This window comes from Myxine glutinosa (genome assembly GCF_964187855.1).
Source record: "Myxine glutinosa chromosome 12 unlocalized genomic scaffold, kmMyxGlut1.1 SUPER_12_unloc_1, whole genome shotgun sequence".
In the NCBI taxonomy this organism is placed as follows: domain Eukaryota; kingdom Metazoa; phylum Chordata; class Myxini; order Myxiniformes; family Myxinidae; genus Myxine; species Myxine glutinosa.
In genome coordinates, this window is record NW_027616355.1 from 667,701 (window position 1) to 695,019 (window position 27,319).

Sequence of the window (27,319 nt, forward strand, 5' to 3'; positions counted from 1 at the left end):
AGGACTGGTGATTGGCCAGGGGTGGGGCAAGAAGCTTCCCTCGGATTGGAGGACATGAGAGGCGAGCAAGAAGCGATGCGCTGATTGGAGGAGAAGTGCCAGTGACATCAGGAACTGACGTTAAATGTTCGCGGAGACCGACATTTTCTCTCTTGGCCTTCTCGTGCTGGACACCTTCTCGCTCTTCTTCCCTTCTTGCGTTGGATCCCTTCTTGTTTTGGATAGTCTCTCAGTTGGACTGCCTTCCCTTGCGTTCTTGACCCTGGAGAGACGGTGGAGCGCTGACGATTCTTCTCCCCGGTTTTCACATGCGAGCGACTGGCGTACGGGCGAGGCTTGCCACTCTGCAGCATATGCTGGCCCTAGCAGCAAGCGAGCGAGCGCATGTCGAAGCCTGGTTCGCGCCAACGACCGGTCGGCCTTCCTCGTGCTAACACCAGAGCTGCGTCCGGACTGCGCTCGGGGCCTGATGATCCCTGACACACCTCAGTCGAGTGGAGATAAGCCCGCACCACAAACGCACGACCCCCCTTTATTTTATTATATATATTCCCTTGTCTGTTTGATACGTCTGGTGTAGGAGCGCTCATTATGGGGTTTTAGTGACCGGCGCATTTTCTTGTCCCGGCATCCATTGTAAATAAACCCTTTCATTATTTTCCTTGTATATTCTAAACCCGTTCCCACTTGAGTTAATTTCCCCAGGGTTGAAGACTGCTCGACCATCCGCGTCAGGTAAAAGCTTCCCACTTCTTCTTCTTCTTTCTTCCTCTCGCGCGTATATAGTGAAATCCGCTATTGAATAACGCCTCAAATAACACTCGATTTGCTATCCGTGATTCCTCAGTATTCACCGAGGGGAATTATACGACAATATAATGGGGTTGGCAGGATAGCTAAGACGATATTTACAATTCACACTTGGTTCAGATCTATCTAGCCTTGGTTAGAATCCCAAACCAGCTATATACTGGCATCCTGGTATTTCTCAAGCAGGGTGATTCTTCAATGTGTGTGCCGTCACTTGGATGGACATTAAACTGGGTGTCCCATAAAGACCCCACTGTGTCCGTCGCCAAAAGATGTGTTATTTCCGGCATCCTGGTGAAATTCCAAATTTCTGCCCGAACTAACTGCTGGGAAGGCAATGGCAAACCATCCAGTGTCTCCCTTTTCAAGCTGCCAAGGACCTGCCTTCAGGCAGAGCACACAAACACTCAATCGATATTTTCAAGCTCTTTCTATTTTTCACTCACAATTGTTATATTTTCTAATTCTCTACTCTCTTGATGGTGTGCACATCTCGCGTGGATGGTGTGCCTCCATTTCTCTCTTTCACTTTCCTTCTTCCAATTCTTTCAGATTTATGCGTTCTGTCACTACCTGTATGTTTCTTCTACCCACTCGATCTGTACACCTCAAAATAAGCACTCTTCAGTGTCAACCTTTACTCATGCATTACACTTCATTTTGCCGTGGTTTTTGCGCTACATTTTAAGGTTAAATCAATCGTGTCTGACTTTCTGCGTATTCCAACACGTTAGAAGAACTGAAATAGATCATTAATGGACCCAGACTGATTGACTGACTGACTGAAGGACATCGATCGTTATGGCTTTAAGAGCTCATGTTGACTCCATCATCGACCAGCTAAAAATGTTGTCTGGTGTATAATATGAGCAAGCCACAATGTCCCATTGGCTATGATTGATGCAACATATCTCATCCAACACAACCAAATCCGATTTTCTTATGATACAAGTCATATCACACAAAACATTCCAAAACTAGATGGTATTCATAGAATACTTACCCCACGCAGTCGACTTGGTGCAAGCCTTCTCTTCTGTTTTGTAAGGTTTTTTCGTTTCTTTCATCTAATATGGCTGCCAGACCACGTGACCGATGATGTCATCAATTTACATTCTCAAATATAATTGTTGCGTACATCATGGTCGAGAAATTTCAAACTGATCGGACTAAGTGTTGTACTTGTCGAATTATGACGTCATAATAAAGGCACCAATGACGTCAATGTTAACAACACTTGTTCCCCATGCAGAGTTCTTTACTATGAGCCACATTTCAATTTTTCCATGGAGCGGTTTGAAGTTTTTCGGGTTTTCTAAGATGGCGCCCATATCACGTGACCTATGACGTCATAATTATCAGAAAAATTTTATACAGGAGTAGACACATACGATGGAGAAAATTTTGTGTCAATCGGTTGCCAAGAAAAATATATTTTTTAATGCAGACACGTACGATGTACGTAGTACATATGCAACCGATCACTTAATGCCACTTTTCGCTTCGCGAGGGCAGGGGTACCAATCTCATATATGGATTGTGGAAGCTTAAGCTCATTCGGGCTACCATATGTTGATTATAGTCACGTGATGTTCCCTCCCCCTTGGGAAGAAAATTCACGCCAAGTGTGTGATGCCTGTACAGACCTGGATGAAGAAGTCAACCCAATAGTCAAAACGTCAGACCTGAGCCTACCTAGCTTGTTGTGCATCTACCTCGTATTCTAGTTGATGATACTGTTATGTCAGGGGGTAGAGGAATATCTAGATCCAGGTAGATCTGCATAGGTAGGTACTCGACTGTCGTGATAGGGAATCTACATTTAATAAGTTCTGTGTTTAGCCGGATGTCGGAATAAGTTGTATCTGTGTCGCCGCCACGAGGGGGCGGGGCATGCTCGTTAGTACAGGGATTATGGGTAAAATTCCCTCGTGTGTAGTTCCCTCTGTGAGCAACCCAGTGTCCCTTATGTCAACGCACTCCCATAGACATTTAGATAGGCCCTTAGTGCACCACATTAATTAAATCCCCTCCCTTACAATAAAACAAACCAGAAAGACAAGCAGGAAGCGGCCACGTACAACGCCGACATGGGCGTCAAACATCGTGCAGACAAGCAAGAGCCACGCCCAGGGAACGTGTGATTGGTTGGAGTAAGAAGCTGTCCACTGATTGGTGAAAGGAAGGTGGAAGGAAGCGGCACACTGATTGGCCAATGACCATGGACACCTCAGCTAATCAGTGCAGAAGGCGCGAACACTCGGCCAATCAGTGCGGAAGGCGCGGAAACACTACTTAAAAGCAGGTCGCTGATTGGAGGGGAAGGGCAAGTGACGTTGGAAGGCACGGAAAGACCACCAAGAAGTGAGGGACTGATTGGGAGAAAAAGGGCTGACGTCACACCACATTGCCACTCTGCAGCATATGCTGGCGGGCATTTTTGCTCTCTTTGCTCTGGGTTCTGCGCGTGCTATTGGTGCTTCTTCTCTGCGTTCTTCCCTGTTGGTCGGCATTCTGCTTCCCTGCATTCTTCCCTGCGGTCTTCCCTGTCGTCTTGGTGCTTGGTGATTGCTCTTGGTCTTGGTGCTCTTGGTGCTTGCTCTTGGTATTGGTGCTCTTGGTGCTTGGAGCGAGGCTTGGTGCTTGGAGCGAGGCTTGGTGCTTGGAGCGGTGCTTGGTGCTTGGAGCGAGGCGTGCCGCTGAGCGGGGGGGGGGGGGGGTGAGGAGGGACTCGGGGCCTAGCGGAGCGTGAACGAGGCGGACGGAGGCCTGCTTCACACCAACATCAGAGCTGGACGGAGCCTGACCGACATCACACATACAGACAGCTAAGACGCACCACATTTCACACACGAGCACAACAATACGTTTATTTTATTCATCTTCTCCCATTGTCTTGTATTTGAAGTCTGTGAGTGGGGACGTCCCAACCTAAAATTTAGTTGTATCACCGCGTTTCCCTGTCCTGATATTTATTTTGAATAAACCCTTCTATTATTTTCCCTTTCATACCAAATCCCGTGTTCGTGTGAGATTAATTTGCAGGGTTGAAGACTGCTCGGATCGCGTCAGGTAATAGCTCGCCGCTCCTCTTCCTTCTTCCTCCCGTGCTAGCATAGTCGAATCCGTCATTGATCGTCGCCTCCGTTAAAGCCCATTTGGCCATCCGCGATCCCACGGTATTAACCGAGGGCATTCGCGCGACAATACCTTCCATTTCATAATGTGAGGGTTTACCTCTATCTTAAGGCTAAAATGTTGGCATCCCTTTTTGGTGGAAATTTGCCATTATGCTCATTCAACAGAAAGAAACAGGAAATAGGATGCAGCAAGTGGTCAGAATGCAAGCTATGATATTATGTATCCCATATACAGTAGTATGATCTGAATGACATGTGTGGTCAGACACTTGCATCCGCAGTGGTCCAGCTGTACACTTCCGGCCCATCCTCCAGTCGACAATGGAACAAAACCCATTGTGGTGTCGCCTGCTTTGTGAAAGACAATCCGCAGCGATCTTACTACATCCGCATCTACAACGTAAAGGTGAATCCTCCCCCAAGTGCTGTGTCCAAATAATCATTCCATTACTCCACAGGAAGTTGAGCATATAGTGATATTGTCATGCTAATTAAACAAGTTTAACTTCCTGTTTTTGACTATTTCACTTTGACATTATGTTGTTTATATGTGCATGAATTTTGTCAAACTCAGCTTCCTCTCTGTTAAACCCATGGTTTTGTTCCTCTTGATACTGAATATATCATTATATCAGCTTTCATCTTAGCAAGATCACCATGTGTCCTTGGTTGTTATCTCCATATGCGGGTTTCAGAAGGTGGAATGGAACCCTCCCAAGTCTCAAAGTATCCACCTCTGTGTGTGTTTGTGTTTGTGTGTGTGCATGTGTGTATGTGTATGTGTATGTGTATGTGTGTATATGTTTGTGTGTGTGCATGTTTGTGTGTATGTATGTGTATATGTTTGTGTATATGTTTGTGTGTGTGTGTGTGAATGTGTATGTGTGTATGTGTGTGTATATGTTTGTGTGTGTGTGTGTATATGTTTGTGTATATGGTTGTGTGTGTGCATGTGTGTATGTGTATGTGTGTGTGAGTGTGTGTATGTGTATGTGTGTGTGAGTGTGTGTATGTATGTGTGTATATGTTTGTGTATATGTTTGTGCATGTGTGCGTGTGAGTGTGCATATGTGTGTGTATGTGTGTATGTGTGTATGTGTGTGTGTGTGTGTGTGTGTATGGGTGTGTATGGGTGTGTATGTACATATGTGTGTGTGTGTGTGTGTGTGTGTGTGTGTGTGTGTGTATGTTTGTGCATGTGTGCGTGTGTGTGTGAGTGTGCATATGTGTGTGTGTATGTGTGTATGTACATATGTGTGTGTATGTGTGTATGTACATATGTGTGTGTATGTGTGTGTATGTACATATTGTGTGCATGTGTGTGTCTGTGTGTGCGCGCGCGCATGCGATCACATGCATAAAGTGTGTTACTTGGGGGAAAAAATATTTGAGCTTGCATTAACAAGGAACAACAAGGAAATTTGACGCAGGAGAAGGCCATTCGGCCCATCATGCTTGCTCTACACCAACACCAGATTAAATTAATGCATCAAACTAACGGCTTAATTTTACTGGGGGCTGTAAGGGGAGTGAGGTGGGGGATGAGAAAAGTGTGGCAAGCTCAGAGATTCACTCAGAGCTCAGAGGGTATTAAAATAATGACTGCCTTTCATATATTCTTAATTAGCTCACATCGAGAATGAAAGTGCCATTTCAGGAAATGATGTTTCTTTCTTCTGCGTTCACAGGAAGCTGCAAAGATTTGGGAACAGGAAATGTATAACCAGTTTTGCTACATTACACCTCGACCATATTTCCACACATTCGAAGCTAATGTAAGTTCAAATCTAACCACAAACTCTGCTATTATCATGCCCATCTCCACATCTGCAGTGATTATTATTAAAAGTCATCACGTTTTCAATTGTTGGTATATGTACTATAATATGAATGTGTCGATATCACGAGCAGTATCGATTATTAATGTCTGGAAAGTATTCCATGTTCACCCATTCATGTTGTGAGATGCCATATGGAATTCCAATGAAGAGGGACCTCATCTCATTGAGCCTTCATTGGTGTCTACAAGCACATCATCATGCATGTGCATAACGAAATAGTGTGTACAACCACATGGATAAATATCCCCAATTTCCTCATTTTTTTTTTTTCTATCGTCGATTAAATATAATCCTTGACATTGTTTATGATTTACCAAGATGACCAGTCATGATGGCAATTGTCTTGCAGGATTACCAGGCCGGACTGAGTTTTGCTGATGAGCAGGAGGCGGCTGCTTTCTTTGCCATTGTGCATGAGAAGATGCAATTGCGGCATCAGCGGAAACAAGGTTGGGACAAACACCTGATGGGATTAATATTTCACTCCGTATTGATCATCAGCACTCTCTGGTGATAGTAACGCCATACTATATGGGACAGTGATGAACAGTGCATTCAGAAAGTATTCAGACCCCTTCACTTTTTTCACATTTTGTTATGTTGCAGCCTTTTGCTGAAATCGTTTAAATTCATTTTTTCCCTCATCAATCTACACTCAATACCCCATAATGACAAAGAGAAAACAGGATTTTAGAAAGTTTTGCAAATTTATTAAAAATAAAAAAATTAAATATTACATTTACATAAGTATTCATACCCTTTGCTATGACACTTGAAATTTAGCTCAGGTGCCTCCCATTTCTCTTGGTCATCTTTGAGATGTTTCTACACCTTGATTGGAGTCCACCTGTGGTAAATTCAATTGATTTCACATGATTTGGACAGGCACACACCTGTCTATATAAGGTCTCCCAGCTGACAATGCATATCACAGCAAAAACCAAGCCATGAGGTCGAAGGAACTGCCTGCAGAGCTCAGAGACAGGATTGTGTCGAGGCACAGATCTGGGGAAGCCTACAAAAAATTTCTGCTGCTTTGAAGGTTCCCAAGAGCACAGTGGCCTCCATAATTCTTAAATGGAAGAAGTTGGGAACAACCAGGACTCTTCCTAGAGCTGGCCGCCCGGCCAAAATGAGCAATCGGGGGAGAAGGGCCTTGGTAAGAGAGGTGACCAAGAACCCGATGGCCACTCTGGCTGAGCTCCAGAGATCCTGTGTGGAGATGGGAGAAACTTCCAGAAGGACAACAATCACTGCAACACTCCACCGATCTGGGCTTTATGGCAGAGTGGCCAGACGGAAGCCTCTCCTCAGTGAAAGACACTTGAAAGCCCGCTTGGAGTTTGCAAAAAAGCACCTAAAGGACTCTCAGACTGTGAGAAACAAGATTCTGTGGGCTTTCATGTGTCTTTCACTGAGGAGAGGCTTCCGTCTGGCCACTCTGCCATAAAGCCCAGATCGGTGGAGTGTTGCAGTGATGGTTGTCCTTCTGGAAGTTTCTCCCATCTCCACACAGGATCTCTGGAGCTCAGCCAGAGTGACCATCGGGTTCTTGGTCACCTCTCTTACCAAGGCCCTTCTCCCCCGATTGCTCAGTTTGGCCGGGCGGCCAGCTCTCGGAAGAGTCCTGGTTGTTCCCAACTTCTTCCATTTAAGAATTATGGAGGCCACTGTGCTCTTGGGAACCTTCAATGCAGCAGAAATTTGTAGGCTTCCCCAGATCTGTGCCTCGACACAATCCTGTCTCTGAGCTCTGCAGGCAGTTCCTTCGACCTTATGGCTTGGTTTTTGCTCTGATATGCATTGTCAGCTGTGAGACCTTATATAGACAGGTGTGTCATGTGTGCCTTTCCAAATCATGTCCAATCAATTGAATTTACCACAGGTGGACTCCAATCAAGGTGTAGAGACATCTCAAAGATGATCAAGAGAAATGGGAGGCACCTGTGCTAAATTTCAAGTGTCATAGCAAAGGGTATGAATACTTTCAGTTTTTGTCAATGTGTCAACTATCAAACCTGTTTTCAGTAAATGTGATATTTCAGTTTTTTCTTTTTAATAAATTTGCACAACTGTCTAAAATCCTGTTTTCTCTTTGTCATTATGGGGTATTGAATGTGAATTGATGAGGGAAAAAATGAATTTAAACGATTTCAGCATAAGGCTGCAACATAACAAAATGTGAAAAAGTGAAGGGGTCTGAATACTTTCTGAATGCACTGTACATGAGGCATTGAAATAGATTCTACAAAAGGGATACTCAGAATAGACCAAGACTTGAAAAAAAAAGTGTATTGATGTGGATATATAAATAAATAAACATTTATATATTTCCCCACTAGTTATTTTTCATATGGGAGTGCTGAGTTTGAGAAAAATTAATTAAAAAGATAACTATATACTGTATTCCAATTCCTGGTTTTAGGAATAACCCAGTCAGTTCAGTCAATTTGAGCAACTAGCAACGGTACCCGCCCTATGGGCGGGGGCTACAATTGGGAAGCCCAAATGAAAAGGCAAAATATCAGAAATTGAAGGCTTTTTTATTTTAAACGATTTATATAAACATCCGTTGAATCATATCACACACGATTCATCAAAATCTAAACAGTATTTGTATAATTTCAATAACAGCCACATCACTGTTCATATCGGTAAATATTATTCCATCATGTTTGGAAAAAACCTGGAAAATTGGAAAAATTGGAAAATTGGGAAAATTGGAAAAAAATTGGAAAAACAATATAGCCTATTTTACTCCAGGGGGTCCCAGGATTACCCACCCAAAATTTGGTTGTGATCGGTTCAACCGTTTTTGCGGTACCTGGGAACAGACAGACAGAAAGACAGACAGATATTTGGTGAATTATAGTAAGATGAAAATGATCATTAAATATTAATAAACCTCCAGATAAACTATGCATGTGAGATTTGAATATTAGTAAAAATAATAATAATAATGCTTACACTTGTTATTCCATTTGCAGAACGGAAACAAGCTCAAAAGCAGCAAAGCGTCCGTGGTAAGTGACGGAAATAATATATAGTGGTTCCAATAAAATCGTTACTAAAAACAATTATATTTAACTCAACAACATGAGGTCATAAAACTGTTCAACAATGTGTTTTTGAGATTAATACTCATAGGGTTTGACCAATTTGAATGGTACGGAAGTTTTGGGGGGGATTGAAAATACTGTAGATTGGGAATTAGGAATATCTCATTGAGTGGGATATATGATGGTGGGCAAGTTTATCTCCTACCAATCCCTCCATCCCTGTATAACATAATCATCCCAGCCATATGTTCCTTGACCTTGAACACCTATAGGAGTGCCCTCTTGTTGACTCGACAGCAAGCAATTTCAGGTGAACGATGTTCAGTCCAAGCCTCCAAAACAAGGTTCTTAAGGAGGATGTACATTGTACATACTGTATATATGTTGGAACCCATCTGTGGATCGGTCCCATCGGCCGATGGGTCTGACCCATCTGTGGATGCACGAGAAATGACAATGCAGACCCATCGGCCGATGGGTCTGTGCCATCTGCGGATGTGTTGTTCACCTTGAAGGAATGTGTATGCATCAATGGTGGATGAGTATGTTTATTTGAACCTAAAAATATTATCTTATTTTTATCTTATCGACAAACGGTTATCGACAAACCACATGTCACGGACTGCTTTATAAACATTTATGACATCAATTGCTTATTTTTAGGTTCAAATAAACATACTCATCCACCATTGATGCATACACATTCCTTCAAGGTGAACAACACATCCGCAGATGGCGCAGACCCATCGGCCGATGGGTCTGCATTGTCATTTCTCGTGCATCCACAGATGGGTCAGACCCATCGGCCGGTGGGACCGATCCACAGATGGGTTCCAACATATACATTGGGAGGATCTGCTGGAAGTTGGTAGGGGGTTTTGTGGATAAGTATTTCTGTCAATGTAACATCAGAACAAACCAATTCTCACTACGCATATGGCATGGGGCCCAACTGTGTGAGCCACACTCCATTCGCCACAGAGTGTTGTCAATGTCATAATGTTAGTCCCTCAGCATTATAATTGTCACTATTGTGTACAAAAGGATATGCAAGAAACTTTAGCACAGGAAGCCATTTGGCCCATCAAACCTACACCAGATACCATCACCCATCCACACATAAGCTACCTACATTCTACAAGCCCTACTAATATCCCTGTACGCCTCTATCTCCAATGCATCTAGGTACCTATATAATTCCAGTTTATACCTATCTACTCTTTCGACTGCCAATACCTTTTAGGGTGACCATTCCATGCATTAACGACTCCCTGTATCATCAGAAGATTCGGTGGTCAGTGGTTCACAAGTTATCGCGGTAACAAAGACTTAAAATTAAAGGACACACGACCTTCGACCTTTAAACCCCAAATCTAATCGGTTCATCTTTGTATTACATGCTTGGTTTGAATTCATTCAGTGGTTCACAAGTTATTGTGTAAACAAAAACCCGATAACGGACGGACGGACAACTCAAACACATAATGCCTCCTTCGACTGTGCAGGCATAATAAGCATTTCTTATGTATGAATATGGCCTGGTAGGATAACCTAGGCCCTAAAGGTATGCAAACTCCCCTCTGAGCTGTCTAGACTTGGTTTGAACCTTGACCCAGAGTCCCAAACATAAACTGTCATCCGAGTGTTTTTCCGGCATCAATGTGTGTGTCACCATCGGACGGACATTAAACGGGGTGTCCCATCTGCTAAAATTGATTAGTGAACATTAAAGATCCCACTGTGTCATCTGCGAAGAGCAGGCAAGCTATCGCCGGTAACATGAACAAATATCAAATTACTACTCCCTCGGTTGAGTATACTGCGGTGGAGTGGCAACTCCAGGATTGAATCCCCTGCCAAGAAACTGCTTTGGCAGAACCAACGCTATCATGGAGAACAAGAACAACAAAAATAATAACAATAATAACAATAATAATAATAATAATAATAATAATAAATATTTGCGGAGGTAAACTCCCGAACTGTGCATAGTAATACCACAGATAGATTCCCATCACAGCAATCACCACATTCTGTAAAAACGAGTATTATCCACATCCTAAACACCGTGTCTACTGCATGAAGATGGCACAACCAGAACCACTCTTCGTGGTGACGTCACAGTCACACAGGTTGAGAAATTAACGTTTTGATCAGAATATATATATATATATACACTGAAATATGTACACATTTTGTACTGGTTTATTTGACCGAGAAATCGATACTTAGCTTTGAACTTGCAAATATAGTCATATAATGTCAATAGTCAAAATATGTCAATATAATGTCAATAGTCAAATATATATAATGTTGACACCACGCTGGATCGTGGTCAACCAGATGTAATTTTTGATCTCGTACTGGTTGGGGATTTGGTAATGGAATAAAATGGACATCTAGTGTACCTGTTGTAATTCTCAACGGTGCATCTCTTCATCACAATAGTTTTTTTTTTTTTTTTTTTTAACTCAACGTACACTGTTAGCCCTAAACAGTGTAATAATATGGCAGAAGAAACGATGTCGATGTTACTTGTTACTTAGCCAAGGTCTAGGATTTGTTGGCCAATAATATTAGTGGATCAGTGCGTGGGAAGAATATATGAGTATCACTGCTCAGGAGACTCCAAGAAGTGCAAGGCTGACCTGACCACACCTGGACTTTCTTTGGCCTATCTACCGCTTCTGCCACTAGGTGACGCTGACATCAGCTGCTCCCTCCAGTGTATCCCTGACCTTAATTAACAAAAACAACAAAACAAATTGACCAATATCTTCCATATGCTCATTTTTACATTTTCAAAGAAATAAAAGTTTTCTTCAAACAAGAAGAGCAGGACAAAATTTTTCTCATGCTTTTCTTGTTTCAAGAAAACTTTTCTTATTTAAAGAAAATATTTTCTTAGTAAGAATTTTTTTTGGTAGTGTCCATTCTGTATTCCTTCGTTGTTTCGCTCTTCTGTGAACTTAGATACGTAGTAGATGTCTTTAGGACAAAATACCAAGTCACTAACATATGTAAGTTCACGTTTTCCGTTTTAGGTCCCAAGCATTGTTGGTATTTGAACTAACAAACCTGTGGGTCTATCAATATCGTGTGTGTGTGTGTGTGTTTGTGTGTTCGTTCCTTGAACACCTTCTGACAGCACCTGGAGGAGCACCACCGCTACCACCAAGCGGCAGCCGGCCACTGCCTGTTGTACCCACCGTGAACATCACCCCACCGACTGACACTCCGAAAAAAGAGAAAAATTCTATTAATAAGCTGATGAAAAGGTCCAAGAAAAAATCGAAGAAAAAACTAACAAAGGAGGAAATTGGAACTCCCAGCAACTTCCAGTGAGTGAGATTTCATTGTGTATTTGTTCTTGTAAAATCTGTTGGTTTTTTTGCCAAACAACTTATTACTCACTTGAGTAAACAGACTGTGCTGTCCCTCTCATATTCAGCCAGTTGGCAGATATAAAAGTATATTGCATCACATCTGAGAAACAGTGAAGTTGCAATTGTACCTCAAAGATCTTGAACTAGTATCCCAGTGGTTGGCTGTTTTATGAAGGATTTATGAAGGATTTTATTTATGAAGGAAAAGAATATGAAGGATTTGCCATCCTAAACTTCTGACAATTTTTTTTTTTTGGAGCTATATTTTTTTTATGGAGCTATTCCCATTATAACTAACATGGGGCTAATCAGTAGATGAATAAAAACCCAGCTTACTCATTAACGATCTTTAGGAAGGAGGTAATCGACCTGCCTCACCTGCTTTGACCTCCACAAGTTGACGCCATTCCACATTTTGTGGTTGATTACCCTGTGCTCACGAAGCAAAAAGCAGGGCTCGGCATTCAGTTGCGCATGTATGTGTGGCGTACGTGCATGTGGCGTATGTGCGTGTGGCGTACGTGTGTGTGGCGTACATGCGTGTCTGCGTTTCTAAAATTCATTTTCTTGACAACCGTTGGTCCGATTGACACAAGATTTTACCATAGGAGTGCCTCCACCTACATAATGCTTTTATTCATAATTATGACGTCACAGGTCACGTGGTATGGACGCCATCTTGGAAAACTTTCCACCTCTATTTCGCTGAAACCGCTCCATGAAAAAAAAGTAATACATGGCTCATTGTTAAGTACTCCCCACGGGAATAAGATATTATTATGTCGGTGGGGTAGGGGGATATATAGATTTAGGTAGATCTGCATAGGTAGGTGCTCCGATGTCACGAAGAAGAAGAATCATCTCGATGTCTGGTTTGTCAGAGTAAGCTGTGTATCTGTGTCCCCGCCATGAGGGGGCAGGGCATGTTAAGTAGTTGTAGGGTTTATGCTAATTCCCCGGTGTGTCGTCCCCTCTATGATCATTCCGGTGTCCCTTATGGCAACACATCACATACATTAGCTAGGCCCAATAGAGCACAACATTAATTAAATTCCCCCGCTGCCACAATGACTTACGGACGAACAGACCGGAAGCGGCCGCGCACAACGCCAGCATGATGAGCAAACATCGAACAGGCAGGCCGAGAGCCACGCCCAGGAGAACTCATGATTGACGGGGGGAGGGGCGAGTTGGAAGCAGGTCGCTGATTGGAGAGTGGGGAAGATGAAGGACGTGCCACACTGATTGGCCACCGACAATGACGTGCCACACGATGACGTAACACCAAAGGCGCGAGATGCTCAGCCAATCAGTGCGGAGGGTGCGAAACACTACCAACAAGTGACACGCTCATTGGAGAAGCGCCGGCGTCGTGCGGTAGGCGCGAAAGACCACGAGGAAACGATGCACTGGTTGGAGGGGAAGAGAGCTGACGTCACGGGACAGGAAGTAAAACCACCCGCTGGCCGACATTTCCTTCTTCTCGTTCTTGGATTCATCCTGCCCGGACCTCTCTCCCCTTCTCTCCCATTTGGACCTCTTCCCTTCTTGCCTTTTCGTTCCCGTTTGGACTTTCGCTTGGTGGACGTTGGAAAGACGGTGGGACGCCGACGATCATTCTCTCCCTCCTGGTGCCTGCATGCGAGTGCTGTGTGGCGTGGGATGGACTGTGCAGTGAGGCCGGTGTTCGCGCCAACGCCCGAGCGGTTCATGCCAGCCGGAGCTGTGGTCAGACGCCGAGCTCGGAGCCTGACCATCCTTGACGAACGATTCCTGACATCCAGACAGATAAGCACAAACGTGCACACAACGGTTTCTTTTAATTATCCTTCTATTTGTCTTGTGTTCGAAGTCTGTGTGTAAGAGCGCTCACGAGAGGGTTTAGTTTTTACCGTCGCACCCTTTGTTATCGGGTACCGTTTAATAAATATTTATTTTTGTACATAATTCCGTTTTCGTTTGTGAGTTACTTTTCACAGGTTGAAGACTGTGAGCGGGCCGTCAGGTAAATCTCGACACTTCTTCTTCTTTCCTTCTTCCTCCCGTGCGTGTATAGCATGTCCGCCATTGATCGTCACCTCATTAACGCTCGATTGCCATTCGCGATTTCCCCGGTCTTAACCCGTCTTATGTTAATGTTTATGTCATCGGTGCCTTTGTTATGATGTCATAATTTGACAAGTATAACGCTTCATCCGACCAGTATGAATTTTTTTTCTCAGCAAATGTTAGTCTGATGGACATTAAATTTTCACCATAGGAGCGCCTCCTCCTGTAGAATGTTTAATGATAATCATGACGTCATAGGTCATGTGGTACAGGCACCATATTGGAAAAACCGAAAAACGTTGCACCTCTATATCTCCACAACTGCTCTACTGAAAAAAATGAAGCGTGGCTCATTGTAAAGAACTCCATATTAGGGGGGGGGGGGGGCGGGGGAGAAGGGGCTGTTAACGATGAAGTCATAGGTGCCATAATTATGTCGTCATAATTCGACAGGGACAACGCTTAGTCTGATCAGTTTGAAATTTATTGAGCATGATCTATGCAACAATTATATTAGAAAATATAAATTTATGATGTCATCGCTCACATGGTCTGGCAGCCATATTGGATCAAAGAAAAAAAAACTTTAAAAAACAGAAGAGTTGGCTCGCACCAAGTTGACTGTGCAGGATAAATATTTTATGAATACCATCTAGTTTCAGAATAAAACTAGAACGGCACTCAGTAGAGAGCATACGTCCGCCTGGTGAACAGTTTTCATTTTGTATCCCACTGATAGGCCGGATCTGGATTCGGACCTGAACCAAAATCTAATCTGCTTGTGCTTGTCACCGACCCAACTCATCCATAACTTTTTTTAATATCATGTTATATAATCGCTTTTCACCCGTTCGCTCAATGGTGAAGAATCACTTAAAAATTAAATAATTATTGTAGCCGAAGCCATATTCAGATCTTCACCAAAATAGAAACGGTTAGTCTTTTTCACACACCCAACCTCTCGACCAAGTTTCGTCCATATCCGTCCACAACTTTTTGAGATTTCCTACTACAGTATATATCGTTTTTGGCCCTATCCCCCAATAGTGAAGAATCACTTTAAAAATTCTACTAGCCGGATCCGTATGCGGATCTTCACCAAAATTGAATCGATTCGTCCTTGTCACACTCACAACCTGTCCACCAAGTTTCGTTCAAATCCGTCCTTAACCTTTTGACATATCCTGCTATATATGTTGGTTTTTAGCCCTATCACTCGATGGTGAAGAATCACTTAAAAAATTAAAGAATTCTCATATCCGAATCTATATTCCGATCTTCACCAAAATCTAATCTATTTGTCCTTGTCTCGCACACACCCAACCTCTCCACTAAGTTTCATCCAAATCTGTCCACAACTTTTTGAGATATCCTTCTATGTATAGTTTTTGGCCCTATCTCCCAATGGTGAAGAATCACTTAAAAAATTAAAGAATTCTCACATCCGAATCTATATTCCGATCTTCACCAAAATCTAATCTATTTGTCCTTGTCTCACACACACCCAACCAGTCCACCAAGTTTCATCCAAATCTGTCCACAACTTTTTGAGATATCCTTCTATGTATAGTTTTTGGCTCTATCTCCCAATGGTGAAGAATCACTTTAAAAATTATACTAGCCGGATCCGAATCCAGATATTCACCAAAATCTAATCATTTCGTCTTTGTCACACACGCTACCTCTCTGCCAAATTTCGTCCGAATCCGTCCACAATATTTTTTAGATATCTTGTTCACAAACAGAGAAACAGACAAACAGACAGGGGTGAAAGCATAACCTCCATCCACCTTTGGTGGCAGAGGTAATCAGCTGTTTCTGTAGGTTTCCTCTGCTGGGTGGTGCATTTCACAGGCAAAGACTCCACCATGAGCACGGAGGAGTTTTCAAAAGACCTCCGGGATAAAGTAAAGGTGTTTCGCCATTTTTTCACAGAGTTATGCCCTTTTTGGACTTGGAAAATATATATAGTACATGGGTCAGTTTTCCACACTTTCTCCCAGTACCCTTTAACATATTCAACTGAAGATTGTTACATGGCTTTTTAATAATTTACAGAGCAAGTTTTAGTTTCAGGGCTTTTCATCAATTTTTAAAATTGGTTTTACTCCGCAATCTTGCTTTACTCTGCAATATGTTGGGACCGGTAGGGGACATGTATTGCAAAGCAATTCTTCCTCTTTTTTTTGCCTATGTAACCCACAGACATGTTGATCATGTTGGCTTTGACCCAAACACAGGATTTGATGTAAGTCTCTGACCTTTTTATTTATTTAATGCCATATCCTATATTTTTAAAAAGTTGAAACAAACTGCATTCAATGCTCATGCTGAAGTATCTTCCATCAAACATGATGCTAAAGGTGTGAATACCTGTGGTGAACAGACCAACACGATGGATCCACACCTAAAGTCGCTCTTCGATATTGTTGGGATCTCTGAAACTCAACTGCAAGACGAGTCGACCAGCAAACTGATCTACGATGTGATCGCGCAACATGGCGGTGTTGAGGGTGTTCGTAACGAGATGCAGCATCGAGGTATTGTCCTTGCAAACTTCACTGAACATCCAGTTGGTAAAATACAATTGGGTTGCCGGAGCAGGTTTATACTTAACTAGATAAGAACATAGTTCTCCAACCTTGAACCTGATGCACCGTTATATACCACCATCGGGCAAGGAATTTTCTTTCCTTCAGTGAATTTGGAATGTCATACCAGTCGAAAATGACATGGACTTCATCAAACCCTGCTGACTTTCGTTCCACAACATCTTCGAAATGGTTCGCTCGGTCCTTTCCAGTCCTAATCCATGTGGGCTTCCCCATTGCCTGGACAACATCAATGATGGTGACTCTACCTGCTTGTTGTACCACAGGACTTCGATTCTTCTGGCTTCGTGATCGGTGCAACCTCCAGGTCCATGATTGGTGGGCCTTGGAGTGCAAAGACCCCTGTGGCCTGGCATTGGTCCAAGCCACCTCGGTGATAAGGTCATATATGGTGTGTTCTGCCATATATATCCATGCACGGAACATGGTGATTGGTCCAGTGACATCAATCTGCGAGTGAGGAGGATGGAGGGGAGGAGGCACTGTATCGTGCAAATCACGTGCTCATCTCTCACTCGAGAATCTTGCCTGGGATCGGATCGAGAATCACCCAATCCTGCCTAGCTCTCTTGCCTGGAATCGACAGAACTTGCAGTCTTAGTTCTGCGCTCTGGACAGCCCCATGCATTCTTCTGCCTGCATCCTGTTCTAGGACTCTGGTCCACTCCTGTGCTGCACACTTGGGTCCTGCAGCAGTCTGGGGTCCTATATCCCATGCCTTCCCTATCTTTTTCCCCGTTATTAATGTGTGCACAGAAATTGACACCCTATGGGGTATATTCTTTGTGTGTCATCGTTTTATATCAGGACTTCGATAACATATGTGTCTAATGTGAATTATGTATTTATTAATTTATTAACACAGAGTGCTACGTGTTGCTGCAATTTTGTCACACCAAGGTTTGGGTTCATTGGGGATCCTTGGATGGCAATATTGGTAGTACTGGTAATCCTGATTAATAACTGGCATGGTGTTAGATCACGCCAGAGCATGGCCATACAACAACTCAGCTATCTTTGAAGCCACTAGCTTCAGAACATGGTCGGTAATAGCTTGGTTGTGGTTGTGCCCCTGTTGGATAGACGTCATCCAAGTGACAACATTATACCTATGCCAATATGGTGGAATTTTGTTAGCTACTTATAAGGCGTTTTATGGTTTTTTTTTACATACTTATGTAATCCTTGTCTACTTTTTTCAGGTCCTTTACCCCCAATGCCTCGTAAACTACCACCAGTGCCATCAACAAGCCCTGCCACAATTCGACGTCCTATATGTCCTGCTGCACCAACCCCACCACCTCAACGAGGTGTCTGTCCCGGGCCTCCCCCACCGCCTCCACCTCCACCCACCGGCAAAATGAGAGGACCTCCTCCTCCACCCACACACGCTCCACCAAACTCAACTTCATCTGCCCCGCCTCCTCCACCACCACCCATGACCAAAAAACCGACAATGCAGCAGTCAAATAATGACGATGACATGGATGCCGGTGAAGGACGAAGTGCATTGCTTCAGCAAATCCGAGGAGGAATGACACTTAAGCAGGTGGGTTTTTTGAGTGACAAACCATTGGTAACAATAGTGTTCTGTTATACAAGGCAGATTCGCTGAACTGGTGGAACTGAAATCTGTGATATTTCATGATTGTAGGTTTGAACGCAATGAAAAACCGGCCTTCTGGTGTGCCAATGGGAATTAGAGCTCAAAAGTATCTCAGACACCATAATATCAAAGGGGGCATTAAACTGATTCTCCAAAAAGGAAAGATTTGATTCTTTGATCACAAAACTATTACCTATTTTGCTGTTGCTAAAGCTAAAGAGATCAGATAATAAATAGGTTTAAGTAAATACTAAATAAGTTAACTTAATTGAAATGTAAGTTATAAGTAAATGATCAAAATTAAGATTGAGAAATGCATACGCATGGCAAAAAAGAATTTCTTTATCTACATTATTTAGAGTTTATATTATATGGTGAAGAGCTGTCTTGAAGACCTGGAGGAAAGAATGAGATTGAAGAAAATGTGGAAGTTGATTCCACGGGCAAGAAAAAAGAGGAATGAATGAGTTGAGGTGAGCAGTGTTCCTGGATTCTGGCAGTTTCACCTTGAATGGGGTAGACGTAGACCGCATGTACCCTTCAGAAACAAACTTGGGAGGTGGAGGGGAAAAGCACGGAAAGAGCAGAGGGTGAAAGACCATCAAGGAGATTGTGCTAGACGGCAGAGACTATCGACGCATCTGCAGTGGGAAAATGACAGGCCCATACACTCAGCTTCCATACGGGATATTTCAATGATCTTGAAGTCCTTCATTTCCACGGAGTCAAGCTGAGCAAGGTGTGAGGGCAGGAGAGCCAGCACAGAGGGGAGAGCAGTACTCCATCAAGCTGTGGATGAAGGTCTTGCAGGTGGATATGAGTTCAGATTTGCCAAGTTAGGACTTAGTCCAAAGCAGAAATTCCAGTTGGCAACTGGCTTTGGGGGCCAACTGTAAAATGTTGTTTGCCCAAGGAAGATCATGGTTGACAGTCAGACCCAGGAGTTGGAGCGACTGAACTTCCTCAAGAGGATTGTTAAGAAAGTAGATTGGGGGAGGGGAGGACGAGATGTAGGGTTGCAGGACGGTCCTTTCGGAGAGAGAGCGAGAGTGTGAGACGTGTCTGGATTGAGAGACAGCTTGTGATTGACCAAGTGTTTGACCAGCTTGTAATTTTGTCAAGGTCTGAAGACAGGGATGAGGCTGCAGCTTGCCTATCTGAAGGATGAGGGATGTCACAACAGAGGGTGGAGGCATCAGCCAATAGATAAAGGTGTTTTCCAGAGAGTTAGTGAGATCATTTATGAAGATCAGAAATAGGCCTGGGTCCAGAACACTGCCTTGGGGCACTCCATCCTTGACAGAGAGGAGATGAAAGGATTCTGGTGAGAGCCACACATTGGCTATAAGAGTCAAAAAAGTCAGTAATCCATGTGTGGAGTTGGTCTCAAAGGCCAAAGGCAGAGAGTTTGGAGAGCAAGGCAGGATGCCAGACTGTATCAAAAGCATGAGATGTGTCTCTACCACCCTGATCTCATGTCTGATATTGAGGGCCTCTATTCATTGTTGGGTGAGTAGAAGCAGCATGTCCAAGGTGGAGTGACCTGGTCTGAATCCAAATTGGTGATCTCACATGAGGCCGTTGGAGAAAAGGAAGAATTTCATATCAACTACGGTGAAGGATATCAACTACGATGACTACTGATATGTTAATCCCTTATTACATTCCTAATGTATATATTATGCAACATATGCCTGTTTAAAAATTAAAATAGAATATATTGGCCTGGAATGGTGGTAAACGAGGTCTTGCTGCCCTTGAAGTTGTTTCAGAGCCGGCCCTGCAGCTCTACTATTCTAGGTTGCCCACCACTAGCCTAGAGGTACGCACACTCACCTCTGCAACAATTAAGCTTGGTTTGAATCTCCACCAAGGTGTAAACTGTCATTCTGGTGTTTTGCATGCAGCGCAATGCAACATGGCAGTGTACGCTGTGCATCAATCCGGAGGACCAGTCTACGAGCACAAATTGTTGGTGGACGTTAAAGATCCATTTTGGGAAAAGGGATGTTATATCACCAACAACGTGGGAAAATTTCAAATTTCACAACCCTGCATTGGAACGACGACTTTCTTAGGATTGACTCCAGCCTTGAAAAGTTTCTCAACTAGTGGTGATACATCTCAGGGTTCTGTAAAGAGTAAAGTCTTCTAATTGGTATTCATGGAATATGCCATTATCATCTCAATTTTAATTTTTTCCAAGGCAAATCTGGCTTCTCATTTTTTTCAGAGATGAGTGGAGGTGAGCAGTGGTGAGCCGTTCTCTAAATACCACCATCCTCCACTGCTAATACAATCCAAAATAATAAAACATAACATCATTTGAATGTCTATGAGCCATGAGGGTCCTCATTGTGATAAACATGTGAGTCAGATGGATTTCAATGAAAATAACAGATTTAGAAGGTTTAATACTCGACACTCACCTGTATCACAGGTTGACCAGACTGAAGTAAGCAGCTCCCAGATACAAGAGGATGAACCTGGAATTGCAGGTGCTCTTATGAAAGCTTTGGAGATTCGGAACAAGGTCATTCACTCATCAGGTAAAAGCATGAACAACCAACAAGCATAATATTTGCCCATGTATCCTTCCCAGTTCCACCCTTCCTTCACCTATTTGAACCTCCAGACATGTTTTATATACTCACGAAAGGTAGCAGCTATATAATGTGTAAAACATGAGAATTGAGTGCTGAAGTATGTGAGATAACAGTATATATATATATATACATATATATATATATATTGTACTACCGTAGCTGAAGTACCCGGCGTTACCCAGGAAAATTCAATGAAATACTCTGATAATTCAATTTGTGTTGATAACAAATCACTACGACCTAAACATATGATCTTCACAAAACAAATTACTCGATCCCTCCCAGGAAAATCTCAGGCAGGGTAAAAGCAACATACTCACTTGAAGTTATATTGAAAAATTAGATGGTATTCATAGAATACTTACCCTGCGCAGTCAACTTGGTGTGAGACAACTCTTCTGTTTTTGAATGTTTCTTTTTTTTTGATCCAATATGGCTGCCAGACCACGTGAGCGATGACATCATAAATGTATATTCTCTAAATAAGTGTTGCATATATCATGCTCAATAAATTTCAAACTGATCAGACTAAGCGTTGTCCCTGTCGAATTATGTCGTCATAATTATGGCACCAATGACGTCATCGTTAAGAACACCTATTCCCCATATGGAGTTCTTTACAATGAGCCACGTTTCAATTTTTTCCATAGAGTGGTTTTGGAGATATAGAGATGCAACGTTTTTCGGTTTTTCCAAGATGGCGCCTGTAACACATGACCTATGACGTCATGATTATCGTTAAAATATTCTAAAGGAGGACGCGCTCCCATGGTGAAAATTTCGTGTCCATCAGACCAACAGTTGCTGAATTTTTTTAAATAATGATCGGATGGATAAGTGTTGTATTTGTCGAATTATGACGTCATAACGAAGGCACCAATGACATCATCATGAGCATATCTTATTCCCTGTGGAGAGTTGGTGACAATGAGCCAGGTCTCAATTTTTTCAATGGAGTGGTTTCAGAGATATGGAGGTGCAAAGTTTTTCCAAGATGGCGCCTGTACCACGTGACCAATGACGTCATAATAATCATTAAAATATTCAACAGGAGGAGGCCCTCCTATGGTGAATATCAGAGAGCATGGTAGTACTCTCTATGTATGGATGGCGCGGAAAAATTTCGTGTCAGTCGGACCAAGAATTGCAGAGAAAAAAATTCATACTGATCGAATCAGCGTTGTACTTGTTGAATTATGACATCATAATTAAAATACCGATGACATCATCATTAACATATCTTATTCCCCAAGCGGAGTACTTGACAATGAGCCATGTTTCAGTTTTTTTCCATGGAGCGGTTTCAGAGATATAGAAGTAGTGTATATATGTTGCTTCTGGGACACTCTCATTTTCCCATTGACTTACATGTTAATTTTTCCCCTCCCTCATTGCCCCTAAACACCTCTATTTCTCTCACCCTGTTCTTTACGAACCTTCTAACCTTTTGACATGTTATCCTTATTCATTAGACCACTTAAACAATGGTCCTTCTGTGTGAACCTGTGATCCTTCTGACCTTATGGACCTTTTAACCTTTTACTCTTAATATCATCTGGTGAATCATCTTTGGCCCACTCAAACAACGACCCTACAAATATTTGTTTATGCGTGGGAAATAATTTAATTATCTTGCCACTCCCTTCACCATCTAATATATTAACAAAAAAGATGTTTGAGTTTGGTTCTTTATTAAGATATTTTAACTGAGCTAAGATAAAATGGTAAACCTCCCTCAATGTTCTTGTTTGAGCGCCTCCAGTGCCACATACCATTTTTAAATTAAAGTATATATTTTCCTGACAACCATCAAAGTTTTCCGTCCACTCAAAAATATTTCCATCTTTTTTACCCAATTCACCGGTATTTAAATTAATTCTCTTATTTGTTTTGTAAATTGTTTTACCAGTTGTCTTTTCAATTATACCTATTTGATATTTTTCACATTCGTTATGTTTACCATTTATATACCAAGGTTGATTACACCTCCACTCTTTAGTCTGGTTGGTACTTGGTTCTATCATTTATATAATAGTAAAAAAGGCGGCGGTAGCCCATTAAAATCCCTAACCCCCCTTTTTAACTTATCACTTATATACTTATATAACCATAAGGGAGACTATCAATTCCATTTTCTAAAATAAACCTCTTATCATCAAAAGCCCCCAATGCTTTCTTATTCATCTCTTCTGAATATAATTTATGTTTATAACTTCTTATTCCATTAATCTTTCTAAACTCTTCTTTCTTTGTTGTTAAACAGTTATAATAATCCTTAAAGTTTATTGTTTCTTTAATAACATTTTTCTTTACACCTTTTAACTTCTTATCAGTCTTTTCGACGTTATTCACAATGTATTTATAAGCATAAGCCTTAGACCTCAATCCCACAAATTCACTCATGACATTTCCCCCTAATTCATCCTTAAACTTTCCAATCACCTTTTTATTTTTAGAAGAGAACAACTCACTCTCTGGACTGTAATTACTAGTGTCATAGATATTAATGTCCTTTTTCATGTCTGAATAAACATCATCAGTATTAATTTGCAAAATAAAACTATCTGTATCCATATAAAGTAGATTAACATCATTTTGATATTTCTTCCTCAAGTTATTATAAAAGTAATCATACATTAATGACTTTGATAAATCAAGAATTGATGTTCCAATATAAATAGGTTTGTCCATTTCAATACTCTCTTTAATCAAATGGATCGCACAAAAGTTCTCAGTAAAGACCTCAGCTCTAGTAAAACTCGGTCTATTAATTAATTTTGATGCTTGTTTCCAAGATGTTGATAGTCTGATATTTTGTCTTTTCCTCACATTTTCCATGGTCTTACCAAAGACCGCATTATTCATCAATTTATAAAAGTCTTTCTCAAAATCTGTTTTTGACTCTGTTCTTCTTTGTGTATTAAAATCAATGTACCCCTTTAACCAATGACTTTGATTGAACTTTAGAACCCTATGGATCTTCTCTATTCTTAGACCTTTTGATAAATATTGTCGCAAATTTCTTTGGTGTAGAACATAATTTTTCTTGTTATATAATGTAGTAAGTAATTTTTCTGTTGATTCACCTATATTAAATGATTGTTGATAATCACTTAACCACTCCTTCTTTGGACTTTCCTTTTCACAAGCAAATGGGAGATCTTTGTGTAGGTTATGAAGTTCCTCTGGATATTTCAAATTGACCTCAAAATAATAACCAACCTTTGAATCATCCAATTCTTTTTGTGTAGAGATACATACATCTTGTAAAACCTTTTTGTAATCTTTTTCCTTTACCCATCTAAATTTTCCATAAGGAAGAGCCTGAGACATTGCCCAGCCATACAGGTTGTTCGCATCATAATACATCAAGTAGGAGCTCTCTACCGATGGATCATAATTTGGAATGTACTTGTTATTTGCTTTAGCATATCTCTTTGAACAGACTTGTGAAATTCCTCCTCTCTTTGCCTTTTCAATCATCAAAAGCATATCAACATCGGTTATCAAATCCAAAGCTTGTTTTGTCATTTTTAACATCGCGCTCCAAGCCAATCCAGGAGCAGTGTAATAGTGAGCAGGATCCAATCCATATCCAGAATGACAGATTGTTCTGAAAGCCTCAAACACATCAGCCAACAAAAGCACATCAGTTTTGAGGTACAAATCGTGATACTCACCAAGATTCTTAATGTTATATTTTTTCCAAACATTTTGTGCGTGTACATAATCTTTATCAGATATATGACTATTATTTAATTTGTTATAGAAATTTTCTTTTAAAGGAAGTTGTGTTTCATTGAATCTCTCAAATGAGTCCATATAGTCATAGGGGTAAATTCCCTTTTGTGTTAGAAAATCTTTATCTAAAAAATACTCTGAAAGACATGGAAACTCTTTTAGATTTTGAACCAAGTTAGCCAATGGACTTGCCATGAATTTAAATGTATCAAGAAATCTGATATGAGTAATAGGAGATGTGTGAATTGTTTTTGTGAATGAAATGTATTTCTGATCCGTGTTTGGAATTGCTGAGATACTTCCAGAAGTCTTTGAGAGTTCCTTGATAAATAGATGTGTATCATAATGAGCGTTGTTATGAAGAAAGACAGGAATGAAAGAGGGGAGTTGATAATTAATATTACAACTTTGATGAGCCGGACCTCTATATTTACCAGTGAGATGACAATGGTCTCTAACCTTTAGACCTTTACCAATTTTCTCCTCACAAATATGACAGACATTGTTTTTTATAAATTCCCTTTTTTCTTTACTTGTTAAGGACATTGGTTTATTGGTTTCTCTCATTATCTTGGTTAATCGAACACAGTCTTTTTCTAGTCGTTTCACAAACTCCTCTGGGGTATTTGAGCCTCTATACATCTCTAACTTGTTATATTTATCACCAACGGATGATTTGATATAATAACAAAAACCACAAGGAGTATGTTTTTGATATTTATTTGTGTATGATTCTTTTGGATCTGGAGAAGCAGTATCAATTTTTTCTAAAATACTTTCAAAATCAGCATATATAACAAATGGATGTTTTATTGTTTTCTTTTCATCTTTGAATGTGATCTTTGAGCCTTTTTTAGGCATGTTGATTACCGTTGATTTATGTTCACCACAATAATTTGAATGTTTATCTAATCTTTCTTGTGTATGGAAGAAGTTAAGACAATGCATACAAATATATATTTTATTTGTTCTTTTACATACTTGTGGTTTTATTAATTTTGTAATATCTTTGATGTATGTATAATGTGAATTTTCCTCTGAATTAAAATATAGAAGATTAATATGAGTTTGTTTACAATTGTCAGAAAGCTTTAAAACCTGAATGTTGTTTGTTTCTGTTAGACCATAAACATTAACTGATAAATTATTCATCTTTTCAAATTTAGGAATATCATTTAAAGTCATCGGAAACTTTAGATCTTTCGTATTTAATGTATTCTCATATTTTTTTATAATGAGATACTCTTTCATCATGAAAATGTGGAGGATGTAAGTGTGCTAAAATAGACCAGAGAAAACATTTATTGTCTTTATTTTTGATATTGATAACTGCTTTTCTATTTTTGATAACACTGGGTAAATCAATGTAAGAAGAAGCTTTTAGAGGATCTGATTTAAGAATATGAATGTCTATGTAAATAATTTTTCCTATATTGAATCCACTTCCTACGATTGAATTATCCACATCTTGCTCTTGTTTAATAAGTTCATCATAGACTCCTGATGTTTTAAAATCTTGATATGAAGATATAAAGTGTGGCTCAGTTCTCATGTATGGTGTATCTATAACTCCTTTATCCTTTGTCATTTCTAATTTTACCCCCATATAAAATTTAAGTGGTTTCATTTCTTTTAGTGTTTTTTCAATCAATGTTTGAACAGCAGGTTTGACTATTTCTACAGCATCAACTATAGACTTTGGTTCGGGAGGTTTGAAGTTAAAGATTCGAATCCTGATATGTCTTTTGAAAGCACCATCAGTATTTTTAATAGTAAACAATTTTGACAAGTGTTTGTTAGTTTTAAGATGGGCTTTAAACCCCTTCTTGAGGATGGTTGTTTTACAGACCTTACAATGTTTTGTTTTAGGTGGAAGAGGGGAAAGTTTGTTAAGAATGTTGTATGTATGTTTTGCGGTGAGAATATGTTGTTTATAATATTTTACTTCCTTCTCGCAAGTATCACAATAAACCATATTTATAGCATGAGAAAACGTGGTGTTTTATATATATCACTGTGCTTAAAATAAAACACTTTTGAGCTTTACAGCTCCGTTTTATATATATCGCTGTGCTTAAACTAAAACACTTTTTCACTCAGAATCATCTAAGTCATAACTATCACATGAATACTCAGAATCATACTCAGAGTCATCAATAAAGCTACTCTCATAACTATCATTTGAGCACAAACTATTAGTATCATAACTATCATCTGTGTTCAATGAAATACTATCATCACCATCGTCCGAGTTCAATGAAATAGTAAAATCTTCACTGCTGTAATGACTCATATTTAATTAGCAGAAAAAACCTTTCCATCTATACCAATATACTTTCTTTCATTAACGGATTCAATCTCTACATTTTTAATATCAAAAGTTATCTTTAAATAATCTCTAACTATCATAGAACGAAATGACATTTCACCAGAAATATTAACATCATTCATTTTACTTAGATCTACACC

The 27,319-nt window shown here is 40.7% G+C and overlaps 1 protein-coding gene across 1 annotated transcript in view; it reads left to right on the forward strand.

Moving 5' to 3' along the window:
* LOC137437801 (actin nucleation-promoting factor WAS) overlaps positions 1-27,319 on the forward strand; it is an 86,474-nt gene that overhangs the window by 38,370 nt on the left and 20,785 nt on the right. Inside the window, exons 2-10 of the mRNA XM_068132439.2 lie at positions 4,216-4,356; positions 5,639-5,725; positions 6,141-6,240; positions 8,779-8,814; positions 11,999-12,191; positions 16,491-16,533; positions 16,672-16,825; positions 18,100-18,446; positions 20,944-21,052. Of these exons, the coding sequence (XP_067988540.1) occupies positions 4,216-4,356; positions 5,639-5,725; positions 6,141-6,240; positions 8,779-8,814; positions 11,999-12,191; positions 16,491-16,533; positions 16,672-16,825; positions 18,100-18,446; positions 20,944-21,052 (1,210 nt within the window). The remainder of the gene's footprint in view (positions 1-4,215; positions 4,357-5,638; positions 5,726-6,140; positions 6,241-8,778; positions 8,815-11,998; positions 12,192-16,490; positions 16,534-16,671; positions 16,826-18,099; positions 18,447-20,943; positions 21,053-27,319) is intronic.